Source organism: Ambystoma mexicanum, chromosome 8 (genome assembly GCF_040938575.1).
Source record: "Ambystoma mexicanum isolate Mex_15411 chromosome 8, UKY_AmexF1_1, whole genome shotgun sequence".
NCBI classification, from domain to species: domain Eukaryota; kingdom Metazoa; phylum Chordata; class Amphibia; order Caudata; family Ambystomatidae; genus Ambystoma; species Ambystoma mexicanum.
The window spans coordinates 1,439,017,115-1,439,037,013 of NC_090929.1; the positions used below are offsets into that span (position 1 = coordinate 1,439,017,115).

Genomic DNA, 19,899 nt, shown 5'->3' on the forward strand with positions numbered 1-19,899 from the left:
TATTTTACTCACATGAGAGACAAGGCCAATATGATGTTTTATTACATGTTGAGGAAGGGAACACTTGTGTAGTCAGCAAGTAGGTGTTTTCTTACTGTTGCATTGAACGTTTTATTGGTGTTAAGGGTAAGGTCAACATGATGAGTGTTCCTACATGGTAGGCCGAGGCATTATTTGCAGCTAAACATGGAAATGGTCACTTACTGTTGCACTGCATCTTTACTGACATCAAGGTCAAGGTCAACATGAGGAGTGATCTTATGCTGTGGTGTGGGGTTGGGCACGCATTTGTGTGGCATCAATAATATGTTTTCTTCCTGTGACAGAAGATATTTAATGGAATTAAAGGCAAAACAAACAAGCTAATGTTCATAGTCTGTTAGATAATGTTCAAGTCTTGGGAGGATAGCTCAGGGGCAACGTGCTCGACGTGGAGCAACACAGGTTCGATCCCTGGGTCCGCGCTTGGAAACCTCTGGGTATTAGGCATGTTATAAATAACCAATTATAAATATAATTTAAATAATGTAAAACATGTTTTACTTCATACATGGGGATCCTGGCATATACTGACACGGCCAGCATGAACATGTTTTCTTATGGTTTCATTACTGTGCGTAGTATTACTGGCTATGCACAGAATTGGCTGGTACATTAGGGTCTCAGGACTCAGGAGCTAAGCACAGCACCCTTGTTTCTACACAATGTAAAAGATTAAAGTTTTGATTAAAACGCCTACTTCTTCTGGGTTCTTCTTCTATTTCTACCGCATGGTCTGATTCTTTTTGCCCCACTACCCTGGGCGATCCCCCTATTCCGGTGAAGTTTGTCAGGAAATGATGGATCCTTTTGTTATCTGATCTATCGATGTTACCTCAAGTCAGCACAGTCTGTAAGACTGGTCCTTTCCTGAGTGCTGTGCATAGTTCTACCCTTTTTGTCAGAAGGTCTGTGACCACTGGTTGTGGCTTCTCTAATCACAAGTTGGATCGATTATTACAACGCACTCTATTTGGTACAAACTCTCGGGCTGATACACCGGCTACAACTGTTGCAAAATTTGGCACCCATATGTCCCGTGCTTCGATCACTGCACTGGCTCCCGGTGGCCCAGAGGATTAGGTTTAAAGCCTTGGGCTTGTTACATCGTGCCTTTTTTAGGCAGGGACCAGAATATTTGCAGGACACATTTCTTCCCTTTATTCCGGGTAATTTATTATGTTCCGGTGATGCCAATCTAGTGGTTATTCCTAAAGTCTGTCTGGCCCATGTGGGCGGCTGTGCTTTTTCATACGCAGCCAGTAGACTGTGGAATGGGCTTCCACCTAGCCTTAGAGGCCTGGTGAATCATTTTCAGTTTAGAAGGGCGCTGAAAACGTTCCTGTTCTAGGGTCACTGCTAGGGCTGGCATTTCTTCTTTTCCTCACGCCAAGATGCCTTTGGGCGAAAGTGCGCGTTATAAGTATGCATAACATAACATAACATACATCTTTTACTTTGTGCAGTGCAAGGCGTGCCCCTGCAGAAGCAGGCTCGTCATGAGCATTGCGCATGCTTTGTGGTCCATGCTGGCCCAGAGTGTGGTGTGGCCTGTGCATTGTTGCTGCACCTGGGGGTCCCTCAGCATGGCTCGCAGCCCCCCCCCCACATTTTGCTTTACACAACTGATTGCAGTAGGGAAACTCTGGGGTTTACTGCCCCACAATCCCATCCAAGATAAATATACACTCCTACTCCTTATAGCCAAAAGAGACCACTATTTTAGGGCATATATGTAGACGTGCTGAGTGGGTGCACTCGAAGGGTAAATAGAAGTCTAGGTTGGCTTCAGATGATACCAAGAGGGAGCGCGAGGAAACACATCCAGGTGTAATTTTCAAGCAGGTTACCCTATGGGGCAGCCCTACAATTCACCATACAGGACAGTCCAGCCAGCGTCTGCTCCCACTGGCATCATCAGGACCTTCTCACCAAGGTTCTTAAGTATCTGTCTGTCTTTGCCCCAAACAAATGAGTCACCAGACAGACCGCCACGCCCCGGGTACACCTCCATGATTAAGCTCACTTGGGATTACTGAGGTGAAGATACATGCCAGGCTCAGGAAAGATACGCTGTCAGGTGCCCCCTTGCACTCCATGCCCTCTATTGGGAGTGTGACTGGAGGAGGCAACACCCACCTCCCAGCACACCCCAGCTCTCCTTAATAGAGAGGCTTGCGTGCCAGCACAGCATTAAGAAACAATGCAGCTGCCCTGCACCTTTGTGTAACATATCTGCTCGATTTGCAAGTCACTCTCCCCAAGTCCCTTCCAAATGGGAGCAGCCCCTTTCTCCTCTACCCATACCCGTAGATCCCTCCTATATTCCCTATGCCCAGCTTTGTGCACATGGCAAGGCAAGAGGGACCCAGTGGGTGTTGCCATGGCCCATTCAGAAGGGCTGCTGCCATCAGCCCTGTGTGACTGGCTCACCTTTCAGACATGTTTCCACTGGGCAGATTGCCACGGCCACACCACCCTTTAAGGCCTGCTGTATAAGTGAGGTGGATTAGCTGCCGCCTGGCATGGAGCCTATTGGGCAGAACAGGAGACTGGCCTCAGCGCTTAACCGATACCAGGGTTCAGAATAAGGCCTTCTGGGGTGGTGAATGCCCAAAATACATGCATGGGACAGAACCATTTCCATTGGCATATGTAGACTACATGTTCATGGCCAACCCATCTTGGAAGTGCTATTAATGAAAATATGTGAAGTTATTGGGTGCCTTTTGCTCCAGAGGGGGGTAACCCATCTAAGGGCCTGATTCACAGAACGTTTTCCTATGGGTTGCGCCTTTATAAAAACGCTTCTGTGAATCAGGCCCATAAACACATCAAATGTGAAACTAGTACAAGTGAAGGTCAGTGCCATGTCAGACGACCAAATAAAACTAACTTGCTAACATGTGAGCGCCATGTATGCAGCGCAAAGTGAGTAGAGGGGCTCTAGCACAGACAGATCTGCTGGAAACATATAATCTGCACATGTGTGCATGGAGCAATGCCTGCATGTCCAGGCCCTACAGAGCAATCTTCAGAACCACTTGCAGGGCTTAGGCTTTCCTCTCCTGCTGCTCCACTTTACCACCTCGTTCATTTGGGCATCTTGGCTTCGGTGGAGACTTCCTGTTGAATGGGCCGGTAGCACAAGGCCCTCGGCTGAAGCTTGGCATCTAAATCAACCAGTCTGGGCTTCAATGGCTCTAGAAGGTTTGGGTGAAGCATAAGGAGACAGGTTGGTTTTCAAAATAAGAGCACACCACAGCCTTGGAATAATCCATCCACAAATGACGGAGAGTTCCAGGAACCAACCCCTCCCCCGACCTAACATCAAAATCAATTCCCTTCCAAACTGTCCCTAAAAGAGAGACAAGAAAGGGGTGACATGATCAGTGAAACCAGTCCACGAATATGAGAAATATTTCTGATAGCACTCGGCACACTTCCGAGTGCTTACAGTGTTTTTAGTAAAAAAAGGAATAAAGTGTCCTTTTACAGGGGTTCTTGTTTGGGTGGTGTGTGAGGGAATAGCTGTGAGGGTAAATGGGTGCAGGCAGATGTCCAGATGAAATGCTATGCATGCTATGCAACCATAAGAAATAGCTAGACTGGCTGCATTAAAAGGCCTGTCTAGCCACACAATAACACATATCATGCTTGCTTTATCATAGATGCCCAGTAAAAAAAATGCCATGTCGCAGCAAGAAAGGGCTAGACTGGTTGTACCAAAATGTCTGTCTACACAGGCAGTAACAATTATCATGCTTACTTTCAGGGCTCAATCCAGGATACATGGGGACAGCATTCGACCTTTGTTTTCAGAGGCCGGACACCGCCCCCGTGGGTATTTTAGAGGCCTAGGAAAAATGAGACAGTTTGTACTGTGTGTTTTGAATTTTAACAATGCACTCTGCATGAGGTCACGCTGGGGATTCTAACTGTGGTCACCAGCATCACAGGTCAGGCACTTCACCACTAGACCATATGACTAAATGAAAAAGATTGAATGGTTGAAGGTGTAATGTCACCTACTGGAACTGTGTGCAGCACTGAAATATTGGCACCGATTGTATCAGGGCTGTCTGGTGAGCAATGTGGGTCAGGTGGAACGGTGTGCGGGGACAGCTCTTGAAATGTGCATGTCTATACCCATTTAGAGCAAACACACATTCCCAGGGCACCAGCAAGCACCAAACCTCACCACCAGTAGTTTGCATCCACAGCTAAAAGGCTCGGATTCTCTTCACTGGGGCAAGTTGGGGGCTGTCTGGCCCCTCTCCCCTCACAGACAAGCCACTATTCTTCATGCAGCTCAGCACTTCGTTTCCACAGTCAGACAAGTATCTGGCAACATGCCTGGACTAGTGCCTGGAAACTCTAAACCCTTCTGGGCACTGCGAGCTACCTTAAACCTCAGGGGTGTAGGGCTTCTAGTATTAGAGCAAATGGGCATGCAAAGGCGATAAATGCAGGTTGCTGACTCCCAGCAGGAGTGGTGTTTGCCAAATCGGCAGTTTGGTATAGGCGTAGAGTCAGCATAGTCTGAGGGCAAAGACAGAATTGGACCAGGGCACAAGTCTAGGAACCATGGGGGTGGACAGCTTCTGCCCACTTTTTGTCCTCCTTTGGGTGTTTGAGGCATATGAAAAGGAAGAAGCCTCTTGTTGCACATCCACTGCCTGGATTCCAACCCAGGTCATACGGGTGAGGGCGAGAGACTTCGCCACAAGACCACAGGAAACAGTGATAACAGGTTAGTGATATTTTGCACATTGACAGCCCACTATACAGGTCATGTTCAGTTAAAGATGCTTAGCTTTAAAAGGTGCATACCTTTTATAATTAGCCAGGAGTCTTCTAAGAAAATATGTTCTCCTGGCAAATACTTAGTTGGTCTGTGCACTTTCTTCAATTGTGAATGACAAGTTTAATGAAATTAACATATTTAATTTTAGGATCAGTTCACTTACTGTGACATCACTTCCAAATGCATGTGTCCCCCCACTTTTCTTTTAGGACTCAAGCCTTGCTTACTTTATTATAGAAGTCCAGTACAAACGAATGCCCAGTAAGAAATGGCCAAACGGGCTGCACAATAATGCCATTCTAGCCACACAGTAACACAAAGCATTCTTGTTTTTTCATCGAAGCCCAGTAAAGAAGATCATGCCACAGTAGGAAATGGCTGGAGTGGCTACACCAAAATGCCATTCTAGACACACATTAACACATATCATGCTTGCTTGATTATAAATCCCCAGTGAAAAATGTCATGCCACAATAGGAGATGGCTAGAATGGCTGCACCACAATGCAAGTCTAGCCACATAATAACACATCATGCTATCATTGTTATAAATGTAAAGTGAAAAATGTTATGCCACAGTAGGAAATTGATAGACTGGCTGCACCAAAATGCCAGTCTAACTACACAATAACAGATGTCATGCTTGCTTTATCATGGATGGATGCCCATTAAGTAAACCTGCACTACCCCATCTACCCCTGACTCCCCACCTACCAGAATCAGCACCTCAGTGGCAGGCCCAGCACAAACACATGCACACATCCATTCACACAACATTCACTTGCTCTATTACTCACACCATTAACATGCTCATTCACATGCACATCTAGTCACCAATACAACATACTCACTCATTCACACATGTATTACATAATACATAATACACCCTTGCATACATCCACATATACATACAAATATACATCATAAACATGCAACAGCTTTGCACACACACACACGCGCGCGCATACACACACACACACACAAACACACACACCTACGGAGAATGTTTAGTTTTTTCTTACCTGCTATTTCCCAAATTCATCTTCACTGAGGACGCCTCTCCAGGAAGAAGGACTTTGGCTCCCGCGCTCCAACCTCCACCACACTGACAGGGACCAGGAAGCAGGGAGAGCTTTCTGGTTCCAGTTATGCACTCTGGAGCCAGAGTGCCTCCATCCCATACTGCAATGTAAGGAAAGGAAGAACACTCAAAAGGTTAAAGACACCTGGGAGTGATGTTTGAGTCTCTTGTCATTTCTTGCTTCCATATGTTAGCCAATTCAGAAAGGCCAATATGAAAGGGAATGCCGCAAACACCCTGCCCAGAGCAAGTAAGCTCTGTGGGGCTCTGCTTGGTCATTCCAAGGTTTGCAAGCCTGGAATAGGAGACCTTCTCTCTATAGAGCTCACCAACACAAGACAGTGTGCCCTTTGTCATTCACTTCTGCACACTGCAAAATGCCTTGCCTTTTTGTCAAATGTTGAAAGCGCACCTTTTCCCTACGTTTGCCCAGCTCGTACAGCGCTTTAATGCCTATTGCGCTGTTTCTGTGTACCTCTGGCAGGATTTGAAAATCCACCATGTAGTTGGTATTATTCCATGTCTTGGCAACTTTTGTATTTTTGTAGTTGTATTTTATTAGATTTATATAGCACTTTAATCCAAAGTGCTTTACAAGAGGAACAACCAAAGTACTGCAAGCGTTACATAACAATTAAATCAAACCAGAAAACAGTACAAGGAACAAGTTACATTATAGATGAGGTTAAGTGTGAGTGGAGAGGGGCGAAAATGAGAGAGGGAGTAGGAGGTTTAGGGAGGTGAATGAAAGAGATAAGATTATAGAGAAGTGCGAAAGGTCGGATAGGAGGAAGAAGAGCGGATGGAGAGAGGGAGGTGATTCCAGTGGAAAGGAGCGAGTAATTGGAAAGAGCGGAAGTGGGAAGGGGCGCAGGGTGGAGGAGGAGAAGCGAGTAGGAAAAGGTTAGCAGAGCGGAGTGAACGAGAAGGAGTATAGAAAGTGAGAAGGGAGGATAGGTAGGGAGGTGCAAGGCTATAGAGAGATTTGTAGACTAGACAGAGGAACTTGAATTTGAGTTGGGAGTGAAAAGAAAGCCAGCCTAGTCAAACTTGATCTATTTAATTAGGTACTGGCACAAGCATGGCATACCACTAATTTTGCCAGGTTCTGTCACTGTGCAAGGTGGCTCACAACTAGATCCAGGTATGCACCATGCCATTTCTAGAACTTCAGGACATATGTGCCCGCAAGTATGCCATATCTTGTGAACCTGCATGGTCTCCGAACCAGACGAAAATGTGGGTTTGATGTTGCGTTGCCATGCATAGATTGCAAGACATGTGCCTTTGGATACCTTAATCCACAGCTACCAAGATGACTTGTCATCACTACTGCCATGACTATAAGCAGGTTCTTTCACTTTCCTGATGCCCTGCCTCTGATCATGCACAGATTACTGTCTATTTAATTGTATTTGCAATTGTTTAGAAGTAAGGAGATCATTTCTAACATAAATGACGTAAAGAGCATACATTGCACATTGTGGAGGCAGTCCCTGGGTAGGACGCCTTTACATTTTGCGATTGTGGCCTGGGTGTGTGTTTACCAAGTTGTGGAGGGTTGATGTAAAGAAGGATGAACATAACTAAGACAGACCTTCCTGGCTAAGGGCCAGTATTTACATAGTTACGTAAATGTGTGACAGTAGCAGGGAAGGCACTGCGTGAAGTCAGCTGAGGGGGTATGTGGGAGATGGTGGTTGGAGATGCCTTTTCACCAGCTATGGTTGAAAGTGAAGCTTGAGCCTGATCCTGAGCAATTACACTGATGGAATGGCTTTAATATCCAATGGACAGCATCCCAGCAAAGTCGGCCAAATAGAGAGAAGACGTGGAAGTAGTAGGAGGCAAGGGACTGGCGGGGACCGATAGGTTGTTTAAATATGAAGATGGCAGACGTCCAGAGGGACATGTAGAGAGAGATGTCGTTTGAAAGGTAGTGGAGCACACAGTCAAATGATGAGTGGAAAGAACTTAAAGGGGGCACTTCTTTACTTGGAGAATCATATATAGTGTTGATGTGTCGAGGAGGGAGAAGAGAAGAACAGGTACATAGGTAGGTTGTAGAGGGTGCATGTAGAAAGGTTGAGGCCTTGTTTAGGGAGGCGAAGGAGTAGAGAGGAAAACCAAAGGGTGGGTTCAGTGATGCTATTGGATAAGTATCAGGGTTCACATCAGAGTTTTTGCTGATTGGTGAGTGAGGTGAGGGTGGATCTTTTTGAGAACGTTAATCTTGGCTGCACTGGCAGTGGCCATTATGAACTGATAAAGTTTAAGGTTGCTATCAAAGAGCACCCCAAGGTTGTGAACCATGGGCGATGAAGTAAGGTCGGGGGGTTGGGGAGGGAGATGGGTGAAAGGAGAATGTGGTTAGCAATGGGGGCTTGTAACATGATCATTTCTGTATTGGGGGAACTGAAAATGAGGCAACAAAGACCCATCCAGTGATGGATGGGTGAGAGTGGGCTGGCAATGTACTCTAGAGTGGCAGGAGTGAAAGCCAAAGGATGTAGAAGGTGTAGAAGGGGGTGCCCAGGACTGGTCCTTCAGAGACAGGTTTGGGGGGAGGTGGTGTTGGAGTTCCAGGAGAAGGGGCGATCAGAGAAATAGGAGTCCCCCCAATCAAGTATGGTATCCTCGAAGCCCAGGGAGGAAGGAATTCAGGCAAGAGCTGATCCACAGTGTCAGAGGCTGCAGAGAGATCAAGTAGAATGAGGACAGTGGAGAGATGCGAGGCTGGAAGCAAAAAAGCTGCAGTAGTGTTTCAGGGCAGATTTCGTGGCTTGTTTTCTCAGAAAGCCGGAATGGACGGGTTTGCCTAGAGTCTGTACCACAATGTAGGTAAAGGCAAGTTTCAGAAGGATTTTGGAGTGCTGTGGCAAAAGAGAGATGGGCATTTAAAATGAGGGATTGTTGAGCTATGCAGTGGGTTTCTCTGTTATGGCATGTCAGTGGCTATTTTGTACATTCTGGAGTGGTGAATGGCTTTGCTGTGTACTGAAAACCAGCAGACACTCTCTGGTCAGTGTAACGTCAAATTAGGGCTACAGGAGACCATTTTGCTACCTGTCTACTTCATTGATTTCGGATTATTTGCACAGCAAGTAGTGACGTTGGATAGCCTGTGTTTCAGCCCTTCTGCGGGGTCCTAGCTGCCGGCTTCTCCATAGTCAGCTGCTATGGGCATGTTATGCATGCCACAGCTGTAGGTCTTCTCCACGCGTGTTCCCAACCACAGCAAGCTCAGGCTGGGGATGTGGACTAGATTGGCATCCACGCCCATCAGCCCCTGTGTTTCAGAGCCCACTGTGTGTGCTGCCCCTACTATGCCTTACTGCTGGAGGCATGAGGTGTGGGAGAAGTCATGGGGTGCCCTACAGGTGCCAGGTGGTTTGCTTGAAGCCCTTGACATGCTCTTACTTCAGGAAATGAGGAGAAAGTGCACTGTGTGAGTGGGTACATTGCTAATGGGTGTCCTTCAGTTCAGCCCAGGACATTCATGCCAGCCATAGTGGAGGGAACATGGGGGGAGCGAATGCCACAAATGGGCAAGGAGAAGGCTACGCGTATATCCCAGCTGGTCTGTGACCCTCTGGACACACAAACATTTTTCAGGGAAGGCGTGTTGTAGCTTCCCAACCCTATTGGTATTTTCAATTGGACAATGGCCCTCATTACAGGTCTGGCGGTATCCCTGCCGGTGCTACCAGCGCATTGCCGCCGGACCGGTTAACAATTACTGGCGCCTGACTTCCTGGTGCCACCGGGCTATTCCAAATCCAGCGGCCTGGAAGTTAGGAGCCAGTAATGTCGTTAGTCCCCATTACCATAGAGTCCCATAGGTGGCGGTGCTCCCGTGAAACCTCTGCGGGGGGGTGCTGTCCCACCCGGCAGGTCTGACTGTTGCACGGGACGGCATCTGCCTGCAGAGTTGTAGTGTGCCAGTCCGGAAACAACGGTGCCGGTAAGCTTACCACTTCACCAAACACATTATCGGTCTTTGCTTAAAAAAAAAAAAAAAAAGGACTACAACCAAAACACATATCTCAGATCTTGATAAAGTGTTATTTTTCATTTATGAGGCCGGTGTAGTTCCATTAATTTACTTAATTAGTGCACAATAGACTAGTGAGGCTCAGAACATGTTTCATGACATCTCAGAAAACAAAAGGAAAAATGAAGAAAGAAAGAAAAAAGAAGAAAGGAAAGATAAAAAATAAAGAGCAAAGGTACGAAAGTGAGAAAGAAGAAAGACAAAGAGGATAACGTAATTTCTTACAATAATTAATTTCTAAACTTCATTGGTTCTTTGTGGTTGTATAAATTGTAGTAAAAGTAGTTGATGTGCGCAGGGAAATAAAAATAGTCAAGAACGACGTCACTCTGAGATCCAAGACTTGTGTAAGAGCGCCCTCTTGTGTCGATAATAGGGAACAGCACACTTATTTCTCTCTACAGATGCTGGAGCAAATATGAAAAATACGTATTTGGAGAAAACATTCTTGCTATGTTGTTTATTTTTTTCGTATGTAACTATTCCTAATGTTCTCAAATATATGTTCCGTATACAGACGTCTGGAGCTCAACGGAATAAAGTCAGTGCCGCCTGGTGCCTTCTCTCCATACAAAAAGCTGCGCAGAATGTGAGTATGACGTTATGGATGGACACGGTCCAGGTTTTTCATTAGTGATATGGTTACGTGTTTGCAGTGATTGACTGCCTTGTCCTGCTCAAGTGATCAAGTGAAAGCTTGGCGTCTGTGAACCCTCTTAAATTATTGCTCAAGGAGACACTTGCTTGTTACTCTCGCAAGAGACCGGCGCCATTAGCGCAGTGCAAATAACTCGCGAGCCGCCTTGGATTTATAGTGTGGTTTGCCGTGATATTGATCATAAAAGGTTCTCTTCAGCGGGAATGGGAGCCTCTGATTAACAGGGATGGGGTTGTCGAACCAGAAAATAGTACAGTACAGTGAGGTTTTCAGACTGACTACGCATATGCAATTCATTACACCTGAAATGCGTTATATGCGCATTTGCCTCACGCACATTCATTGCATAAAAACCTGATTGGATGTTTCTGTGGGAGGATGAATTCAGGTTTAGTGGTGAAGCACTTGCCGGCTCGTGAACATCGTGTTTCTCTGTGTCTCTGTTATCTGAGAGCCTGTACTCATGAAATGGCTGATTGGCAACTTAAACACTGGAAGCTCAGCCTTTCATCGTTCACCTGCACAACGCAGCTAGGTTAGTGTCCTTAGGTTGGCCAGATGGCTCCATGCCACCAGGACACCACCTATCTAGCCCTGGCTTTCATTGAACAAAAATAATGCATTCTGGGAGTTCTTGTTAAACTTCAAGGGACCAACTTAGAGTTGCATCCGATGTCAGTGATGTGTACAGCGAAGGCCGAGGACTGCAAAGGGATCTCACACTAAGGGCGCCATTATGAGTCTGGCGGAAACAGTGACAAACATCTATTGCTTGGAATGCCACTTGTTTTTACTGCCTGCCATATTATGGGGCAAGGTGTATTTACATCACGACGTATTCCGTCGCTATACTGCAAAATATAGATACCTCATGGTTGTAGGTTCTGATTTGACATAAACAAATCTGCCCATTTTTTTCATTCACCCCAAAAGTCCCACATTTCAACACCTTGTTTTCTTTAATGTGGAGGTATGTGATAGTGCGACCCTGCCCTGGATAGAAAAAAAGTATGCAGGGGGTACCTCTTAAAGCTGTGAAAATGTGGGCCTTGCAGATGTCCACCTTATTACACCCTTTACAATGTAACACACTGAAGGGAGAATTGTGACCCTTCTGTGCATTACCGAACATGGTACAGTAGCAGTACAATCTGCTACTGTATCGAATCCATTTCCATCACCAAAACAGGATGGACATGAATTCTTTCTGGGGGTGGGTGGGGGAGCACCTAAAATGCCCATGTGGATTTTCACAACTATCCCTTGTAGTATTTCTGAAAAGATACATTAGCCTGGGTGAAGGTCAGGGATGCTGAGATTTCCTTTTGCACTAATTAGGCTTTATACACTTGCCGCGAGGGATGTACCATGAGTTATTGACCTCGAAGAAGGAGTTTAACGCCTCAGCGCATCGATGGTGCTTAACTAGTTTACGAGCCATATCTCATGCTACGGCTGAGGGTGGGGGTCTACAAAACTATTATAACCGAGTCAGTCTTGTTATTATATAGAATGGTTACTAATTGCATAGCTTCGCAGATGTTTTGGACTTCGACACTCATGATCCGTAGCCGGCACAGTTAATGATGAAGGTTCCTGGAAGTTGAAAGCCCAAACATCTGAGTGAGGTCACATAATGAATAACCATAGTGTATATACAAGTAAAGGGGAGTCGTGAGTACAGGAATCTGCCTTGTGAGGCCGCAGGAAACTGCCTTGAGCAACTGTTGAATGAACACAATGGGAACAGCTATAATATTATGCAGGGGCGAGGGTTGGCTTTGAAAAAATAAATACAAAACAAATAGGAAATGATTTGTTATTAACCAACTACGTGAAAAGAAAACAAATCTTAAAAAGCCGATACGCGTCCTGAAAAAGGTAAGAGCAGCCAAGGCCGTACAAGGTTTTGGGCTATGGACATGCCACGAGTATCCGGGACAGACCTTTATGCACACCTCTGACTGGCCTGCTTGCTTGTGGCATGTTGGGAAGTCTCTCAGACTAGGCATGCACTGGCATGAATGTAACTCTCTGGTGTGGTGTTTATTTCTTCTTTCATTTTTCAGAGACCTGAGTAACAACCAAATCTCAGAGATCGCCCCGGATGCATTCCAGGGACTGCGCTCCTTGAACTCGCTGTAAGAGCAATTTTATTTACTACTAAAGTTGTAATTGTTATTATCTAACTAATGAACATTTGATGCAGAAATGCTGTACAGATGATACAAAACAGTGTATATAAGGAGTTACACAAATGGTGAGAGTATAAATCAAGGTGTCTGGGATGTGTGGGAAAGGGTTTGGTGAGAGACACTGTAGAGAGCATCCCAGGCTCTATATACATGGCAGTCTTGAGGGTGCTCGCCTCACAGCTGGTGAAGGAGTTGCCAAGCACGGTGGGCCGGGGAGCAGATTTAGGAGGAGTGGCTCTTGAGATTTGCCCTGAACGCTTTGCACTTGGCTAGTTGCCCTCATGTCCATGGGAGACATTCTAAAGGATGGATGTAAGGACGATAAAAGACCTAAATCTTGAAGGCCAAAGCGGGTGGGGTTGCCAGGCAATATTATATCACATATCAATACAATGTGTATGTGTGAATAGCTCAGAGTAATGTTTCCAGGCAATAGAATTACTTTACAATAACACACCTAACCTTCTATTTTATTACATATAACAACCATATCTGTTAGTTCTTTGTTATTTGATTTACACACACTGTAAGTTCATGTTCTTTCCCCATAAGTAGAAATCTATCACCCTTCAACATACACATTCTTTGTATGTTCATTGTAGGGAAAAGGCCATGGCAAGTGTATATAGTTCCATTTCTATGAAGCCTATAATCCAAATATACCTTATATAGTCACATACACAAGTCAATAACTCATAACCGTTCATTCAAACAGTCTGTTTCCTTCCTGTTGTTCACCGCCTTATTGGTTAAGCATAGCTAATAATTCTTTAATTGCTTGACATATTATACATGTGAATGCATAGTTCGTAATTCATGCGTCCTTGTTAGATGATCATCCATATTCCACAGTTATGGGGTACGCTTTCTGTTCGTACTCTCCGAGTTTGCCATTTGGAAGATTTCAATATTTGCTGTACAACTATTAATCCAATCTACATAGAGGAATCCCCCGAACATACGTAGACGATACGCTGTAGGGGTACGTTGCGTATCTTCGCGTATGCGCTATCACACACTTGTTGACTCTCCACCCAGAAGGCGCCCTCGGTCAGCAGGCCTTTTGAGAAAAGTGCCAGATGAAAGAGGCTGTGCTCCAATAGAAAGAAATGTTGGTATCTCTACTTTTTACAAAATAATTAAGATGATATTGAAGAAACTGTTGTGTCAAAAGATTGTCAGATTATTTTCTGTCCCACAAATATTGCATGTTGGAATTTATTTTTTATTTGACCTATGTTGTAAGTAAATTCCCTAATAATAATTCCTTGTTATGTGCTCATTAATATCTCCACTGTATGTATTGGATTGGAGATTGCGTGCTCACGCCTGGCATTCTTTATTGATTGTGCAATGTTTTTTTTCAGGGTTCTTTATGGTAACAAAATCACTGACCTTCCTAAGGGGGTGTTCAGTGGACTCTTCGCACTTCAACTTCTGTAAGTAAAAAGGGGCGTCTTCATGGCATTTACTAAAACCGTGTCAATATGAGATGCTGCAGCTGAATGGGCCTTATTAGTATCATTATTAATATCATTATTAGTATTGCTATTATTATTATTTCATGTGCCTGAATTTTTTGTGCTGAGTTTGCCCGTGTGCCTGTGTTCGCCTGTGTGAAGCCTGCAGCCGTCAACCAGCAGCGACTGACAAGGTAAGTGTGGTTTCGGGCAGGGGGCACGGCCATTACTGCACCCCACTAAACTGACCCACCACTCTTATTACCCAATTACCTATTAGCTTATAGTCTGATGCATGTGACCCACAGTTCTATGGTAACCATATTTCACATCTAAACCAATTATTTTAGTTAGCCTTATCTCACACTTAGGGCAATTGTGTTACTACACAATCTCATATACCTAAGATGGAATTCCGGGGTGGGAGGTTTAAAGACCAGAGGGGTACTTCCGCTCTCTATTTGGTAGAGGAGAGACACAGAGACCCCTGCCAAGATTCTCTAATATTGGTAAACGTGGTAGAGCAATCAAGGCATAGCTTCTCAGGAGGTGATGCAGGCTGGTTCTTAAGTACAGTGTAGTCCCCAAGCACCCACAAAGGAATGTCCACACACTGTATTGGTTAAAACACAGTCTTTATATAATTAATATTCAAGGTCACGTACACTATCATGATAACTCACTTTGTACTCAGAAATCAACAATGGTAAATATATACAGTTCTAAAGTAGTACCACTAACGTTATCGGATCTCATTCATTAAAGTGCATATGGTCAAAATGACACACAGATCAAAATAAAGAGGAAACCAGCAGTAGAGAGAGGAAGGAAAGCAAGATGGTTGAACGATTGGCAGAATACTGGTCCCGCTACCTAGACACAGTTCTGCGTGGAGATCCCCCCACCTGGGCAATCTGTAGAAGAAAGATACAAGCCCAGTCCATATATTGTTCACACGAGACTTTCGTACCTTGGCATTGTAGCGTTCCGCATCGGGGGAATCGACGGCCCTTCTTGAGTGTCCTCCCTTTCAGGCAGGAGTCACGGGTCATCGAACGTCCGATGGAGAACAGGTCGAGCTACGACGGTGAGGTGGCCGCATCGTTCCTAGCGGTGCTCGTTGACGGGGAAGCGTAAACGTCCTGCAAGGAAGAGGCATGCGGGGCACCTCGGTGTCGATAGTTCTGGACCGCAAAGAGTTGAAGAACTGTGGCCCAGCAAGGGCGTTGAGTCGTCGGTGTCTCTGTGGTCTTGGGGTGGCGGGAAACCCACTGGTGGAGGCTCCTCGGCACGTCGACGGTCAGGCCTTCTCCAGCAGGATACAGCAGCAACGATGCGGACGAGAGCATCCTTGGATCAATGAAGTTCGTAGGCAACGGGAGCATGGCGGCTCCAGTCGGCGACGGCGGGCATCGACAGTGGCGGACAACTGTCCGGGTGCTTCTCCTTGGAGTTCTGCAGCAATCCCTGTATCGGGTCGGCAGCCTGTCGAAGGTCTGTCTACCAGGGAGCTTAGGCAAAGATCAGCTGTGCACGATGGTCCCTCGTAGCTCGGGAAGAGGGCGCCTTACCAGGTCCTCTCTGGGCCAGTCCTTGAAGCACAGCAGCTTTCAGATTGAGAAGGAGAGCAACAGCAATTCTTCTTGTCCAGCAGGGCTTCAAGGTTAAGCTTCAGTTACTCCAGTTACTCGTCGTAGTGGATTTCAGCTTCCAAACACGATTCCTAGCAGTGGGCGGTCCCCAGATATACTGTTGATTTCCCATTCATTCCGCTGGGTCACACTCAAGCATCCAATCACGACTACGGTCATTCATGCAGGCAGGCAGCCAATCAGGTGCACAGTGCGTTCAGGCCATTCACTTCTCACCAGACACTCACAACAAGTTATGTGTATTGGGACAAGTACCGAGCCATTCAACACTCCAAGCTGCATTCATACCGGTTTCGGGCAGGGCTGTCTCAACCATTGTGTCAACCACCAGATACTAGACAGCCACAACACAGAATGCATATTCGTCACACACTCCATTCACCCAGGTCCCACCCACAGGCCTACCCACAACATACGGTCGTTGAGAAGGCTCCAGCCAGTCTGGTCACCACTTCCCAACACTCCTATATACGGAACTTCCACCCAACAGCCAGTCAGGGGGAAGGGACAGAGGCATGGCTTCCCGGGACTTCGGTAAGATCAAGGTAACAGGTGATGGAAGGCAAGAGGCCATGGGGGCCATTTTGTCTCCATCCGGAATCTACCGATTCCAATGACAAGGCCTGGGCATCCCAAAATGGAGGATGCTCAGGGCACCAGTCATTTCAGCACGGAGCTGCCACCAGCCCGTAGCCTTCTCTGTGGGTCACACACAGGTGCCCAAAAACATACACTAGGGGCACAGGATTGTACCCATACACATGGGTGCCATAAGGGTATCCCACGGGTCTGTTCACCAAACCAAAATAGAGAGAGAGCTGCACCACCAGGAGTCCCACATGAACTCCTGTGCGTAAAACATGACAGAACACATGATAAAAAGCAGTAAAGGACAAGGATACGGAGGCCCTGTCCCTCCGATGCATTTCCAGCATCACAGTAAGTGTGACACACTTAGATAGATTCCTGGGGTAGGAAATTTGATGTACCTATGTGAATTTCAGGGGTCGGAAATGTGATGAATGTAAATGGATTTTCAGGGGGGTGATGCACTTAGATGGAATTCAAGGGAGGAAATCTGATGCACTTAGATGGAATTCAAGGGAGGAAATCTGATGCACACAGATTGATTTTTGAACGGTCGAGGTGTGACGCACTTAAGATGGATTCCTGGGATAGGAAATGTGATGCACTTAGATGGAATTCAGGGGAGGAAATGTGATGCACTTAGATGGATTCCTGGGGTAGGAAGGGTGATGCACTTAGATGGAATTCAGGGGAGGAAATGTGATGCATTTAGATGGATTCCTGGAGTAGGCAGGGTGAAGCACTTAGGACTTTCATCAACAATCTGTACTAAAAATGCACTCTTCTACATACACCTCTCAAACTCTGAACTTAACACAACCATACCTCTGCAGCACCACAATCCACACATACTTCACAACACCGCAACAACAACACAATCAACACATAGGGCCTCATTACGAGTTTGGAGGTAGCCATGTGGCTATTAGCTCCATGGCTGCCTCCAAACCGGGCTCCATTACCGGGTTCCTGCAATGGGGACTTACTGGGTCATTCTGACATAAGAGGACCCGGTAAGTCCTCCTTGCAGGAACCATTCACCATTTGAGCCCCCATAGGGCTCAATGGGAATGGGGAGGGAGGTAACTAAATAGTTGCGCACAACAGCACATGGCGGCCAACTCCCGAAAATCACATTTATGCTCAGTGAACATTGTTTCCGAACTGAAACTTCCAACAGCGCATCACAGCTCTCTTGCTCTTTTCCCGTTCAATCCTACTAACTACCCCCGCCCTCCTTGCATCGCAGATCCACCTGAGTGCCAAGTGACCACGCAGGTGGCAACAGTGCACGGTTTAAAAACCTCTAACATTAACACGAGTTAAGGGCTGAGAGTTCAGGCACCTGTATGGTGCCTCCAACTCTGGTAGATCTTCATTTTTGTTTGAAGCTTCTGAGACGTTTTTAGAGAAATATAGCCTGGCAATAGTACCTATGCTGTAGGACGGAGGCCATCTTCTCTTTCTAGGGGTTAGAGTTATTCCATTCCCTTTCAAGTTTCCACAAAAGTTGTAATGCTTATCAGGTCAGAGGTCTGCAAGGGATCCTTTTGGCGGCACAAGTGGGCGCTCATGCGCAGAGGGGTTGTCAAGGTGTCATCACACTCAAGACTAATTTGTCATCAAAGCAGAGCAGATTCACACAGGTAGGCAGAGCTGGGATATGTTCCATGCAAATAACACATGTAGTGAGTGGCCACTCCTGTACATGATGGTCAAAGACTAGGCCCATCATTTTGTAAGTCCAAAATACCCTATTGTATAGCTCTTCTGCTTCTGATATACCTCAGTGACCTCTAATAAATAGCACTGCTATCCGTGATAGATAACCCTTATTTTCTCTGCTGTACACCGCTGCTGTCCCTGATGCATAGCCCTCCTCCCCTGATTCACAGCCCTGCAAAACCCTTCTTAACCTGGCACATAGCCCTGATGTCCTCGATATACAGCTCTGCTGTCCCTGTTATATAGATTTGCTTTTCCTGATTCACAGCCCTGCACTCCATGACACACAACCCAGCTGGCCATTCTGCATAGCTCTAGTGCCCCTGCCAGATAGCTGCTTGCGTTGCGATATACCCCTGCTGCTCTGCGATATACCCCTGCTGCTCTGCGATACACCCCTGCAGATATTTAGCTGACCATGCTGCATAGCTCTAGTGCCCCTGTCAGATAGCTGCTTGCTCTGAAATATACCCCTGCTGCTGTGCGATACACCCCTGCAGGTATTTAGCTGTCCATGAGACATAGCTCTACTACGCCTGCAAGATAGCTGCTTGCTCTGAAATATACCCCTGCTGCTGGGCGATACACCCCTGCTACTGGGCGATGCACCCCTGCAAGTATTAAGCTGACCATGCTGTATAGCTCTACTGCCCCTGTCAGATAGCTGCTTGCTCTGAAATATACCCCTGCTGCTGCGCGATACACCCCTGCAGGTATTTAGCTGACCATGCTGCATAGCTCTAGTGCCCCTGTCAGATAGCTGCTTGCTCTGAAATATACCCCTGCTGCTCTGCGATACACCCCTGCAGGTATTTAGCTGACCATGAGGCATAGCTCTACTGCCCCTGCCAGATAGATGCTTGCTCTGAAATATACCCCTGCTGCTCTGCGATACACCCCTGCAGGTATTTAGCTGACCATGAGGCATAGCTCTACTGCCCCTGCCAGATAGATGCTTGCTCTGAAATATACCCCTGCTGCTGCGCGATACACCCCTGCAGGTATTTAGCTGACCATGAGGCATAGCTCTACTGCCCCTGCCAGATAGATGCTTGCTCTGAAATATACCCCTGCTGCTGTGAGATGTACCCCTGCAGCTATTTAGTTGACCATGCCCCACAACTCTACTGCCCCTGATAGATAACTGCTTGTTATTAAATATACTTCTGCTGCTGTGCGATATACCCCTGCAGGTATTAATGTTTAATCCTGCTGCCGATGGTATAACATTGATACTTATGATAGATTGCCCTGCTGCACCATATAAAAAGCTTTGCTGCCCCTGGTACCTATTACTGTGCTGCTCCTATTACATAGACCCACTGCTAATGGATTATCGTCTGATTACTCCTTATGTTTTACTGCAGCCCTAAATATATACCCCTACTGTCCCTAATATGCTGTCTTAGATACAAAAAAATCTACCTGCTGGATGCTGCTTAACTTCTCATACCTGGTTTCCTCTGAGGCCCCGTGTGCCCCCTACAGGGCTAAAAGGCAGCCCCAAAGAGCTACGTTTCCCCCCTTTTCAAGTTGTTGGTGCTGTGGGTACGTAGTCCAGAAACATAATCTCCAGGCTCTATTGGCAGCTGTTTGGAGAACTTTGAAGGTGGCACAAACCCATAAGAAGGACTCTTTCAG

The 19,899-nt window shown here is 46.3% G+C and overlaps 1 protein-coding gene across 1 annotated transcript in view; it reads left to right on the forward strand.

The window, feature by feature from the left end:
• SLIT1 (slit guidance ligand 1) overlaps positions 1–19,899 on the forward strand; it is a 1,063,959-nt gene that overhangs the window by 799,057 nt on the left and 245,003 nt on the right. Inside the window, exons 11-13 of the mRNA XM_069611588.1 lie at positions 10,498–10,569; positions 12,708–12,779; positions 14,201–14,272. Coding sequence (XP_069467689.1) covers positions 10,498–10,569; positions 12,708–12,779; positions 14,201–14,272 — 216 coding nt within the window. The remainder of the gene's footprint in view (positions 1–10,497; positions 10,570–12,707; positions 12,780–14,200; positions 14,273–19,899) is intronic.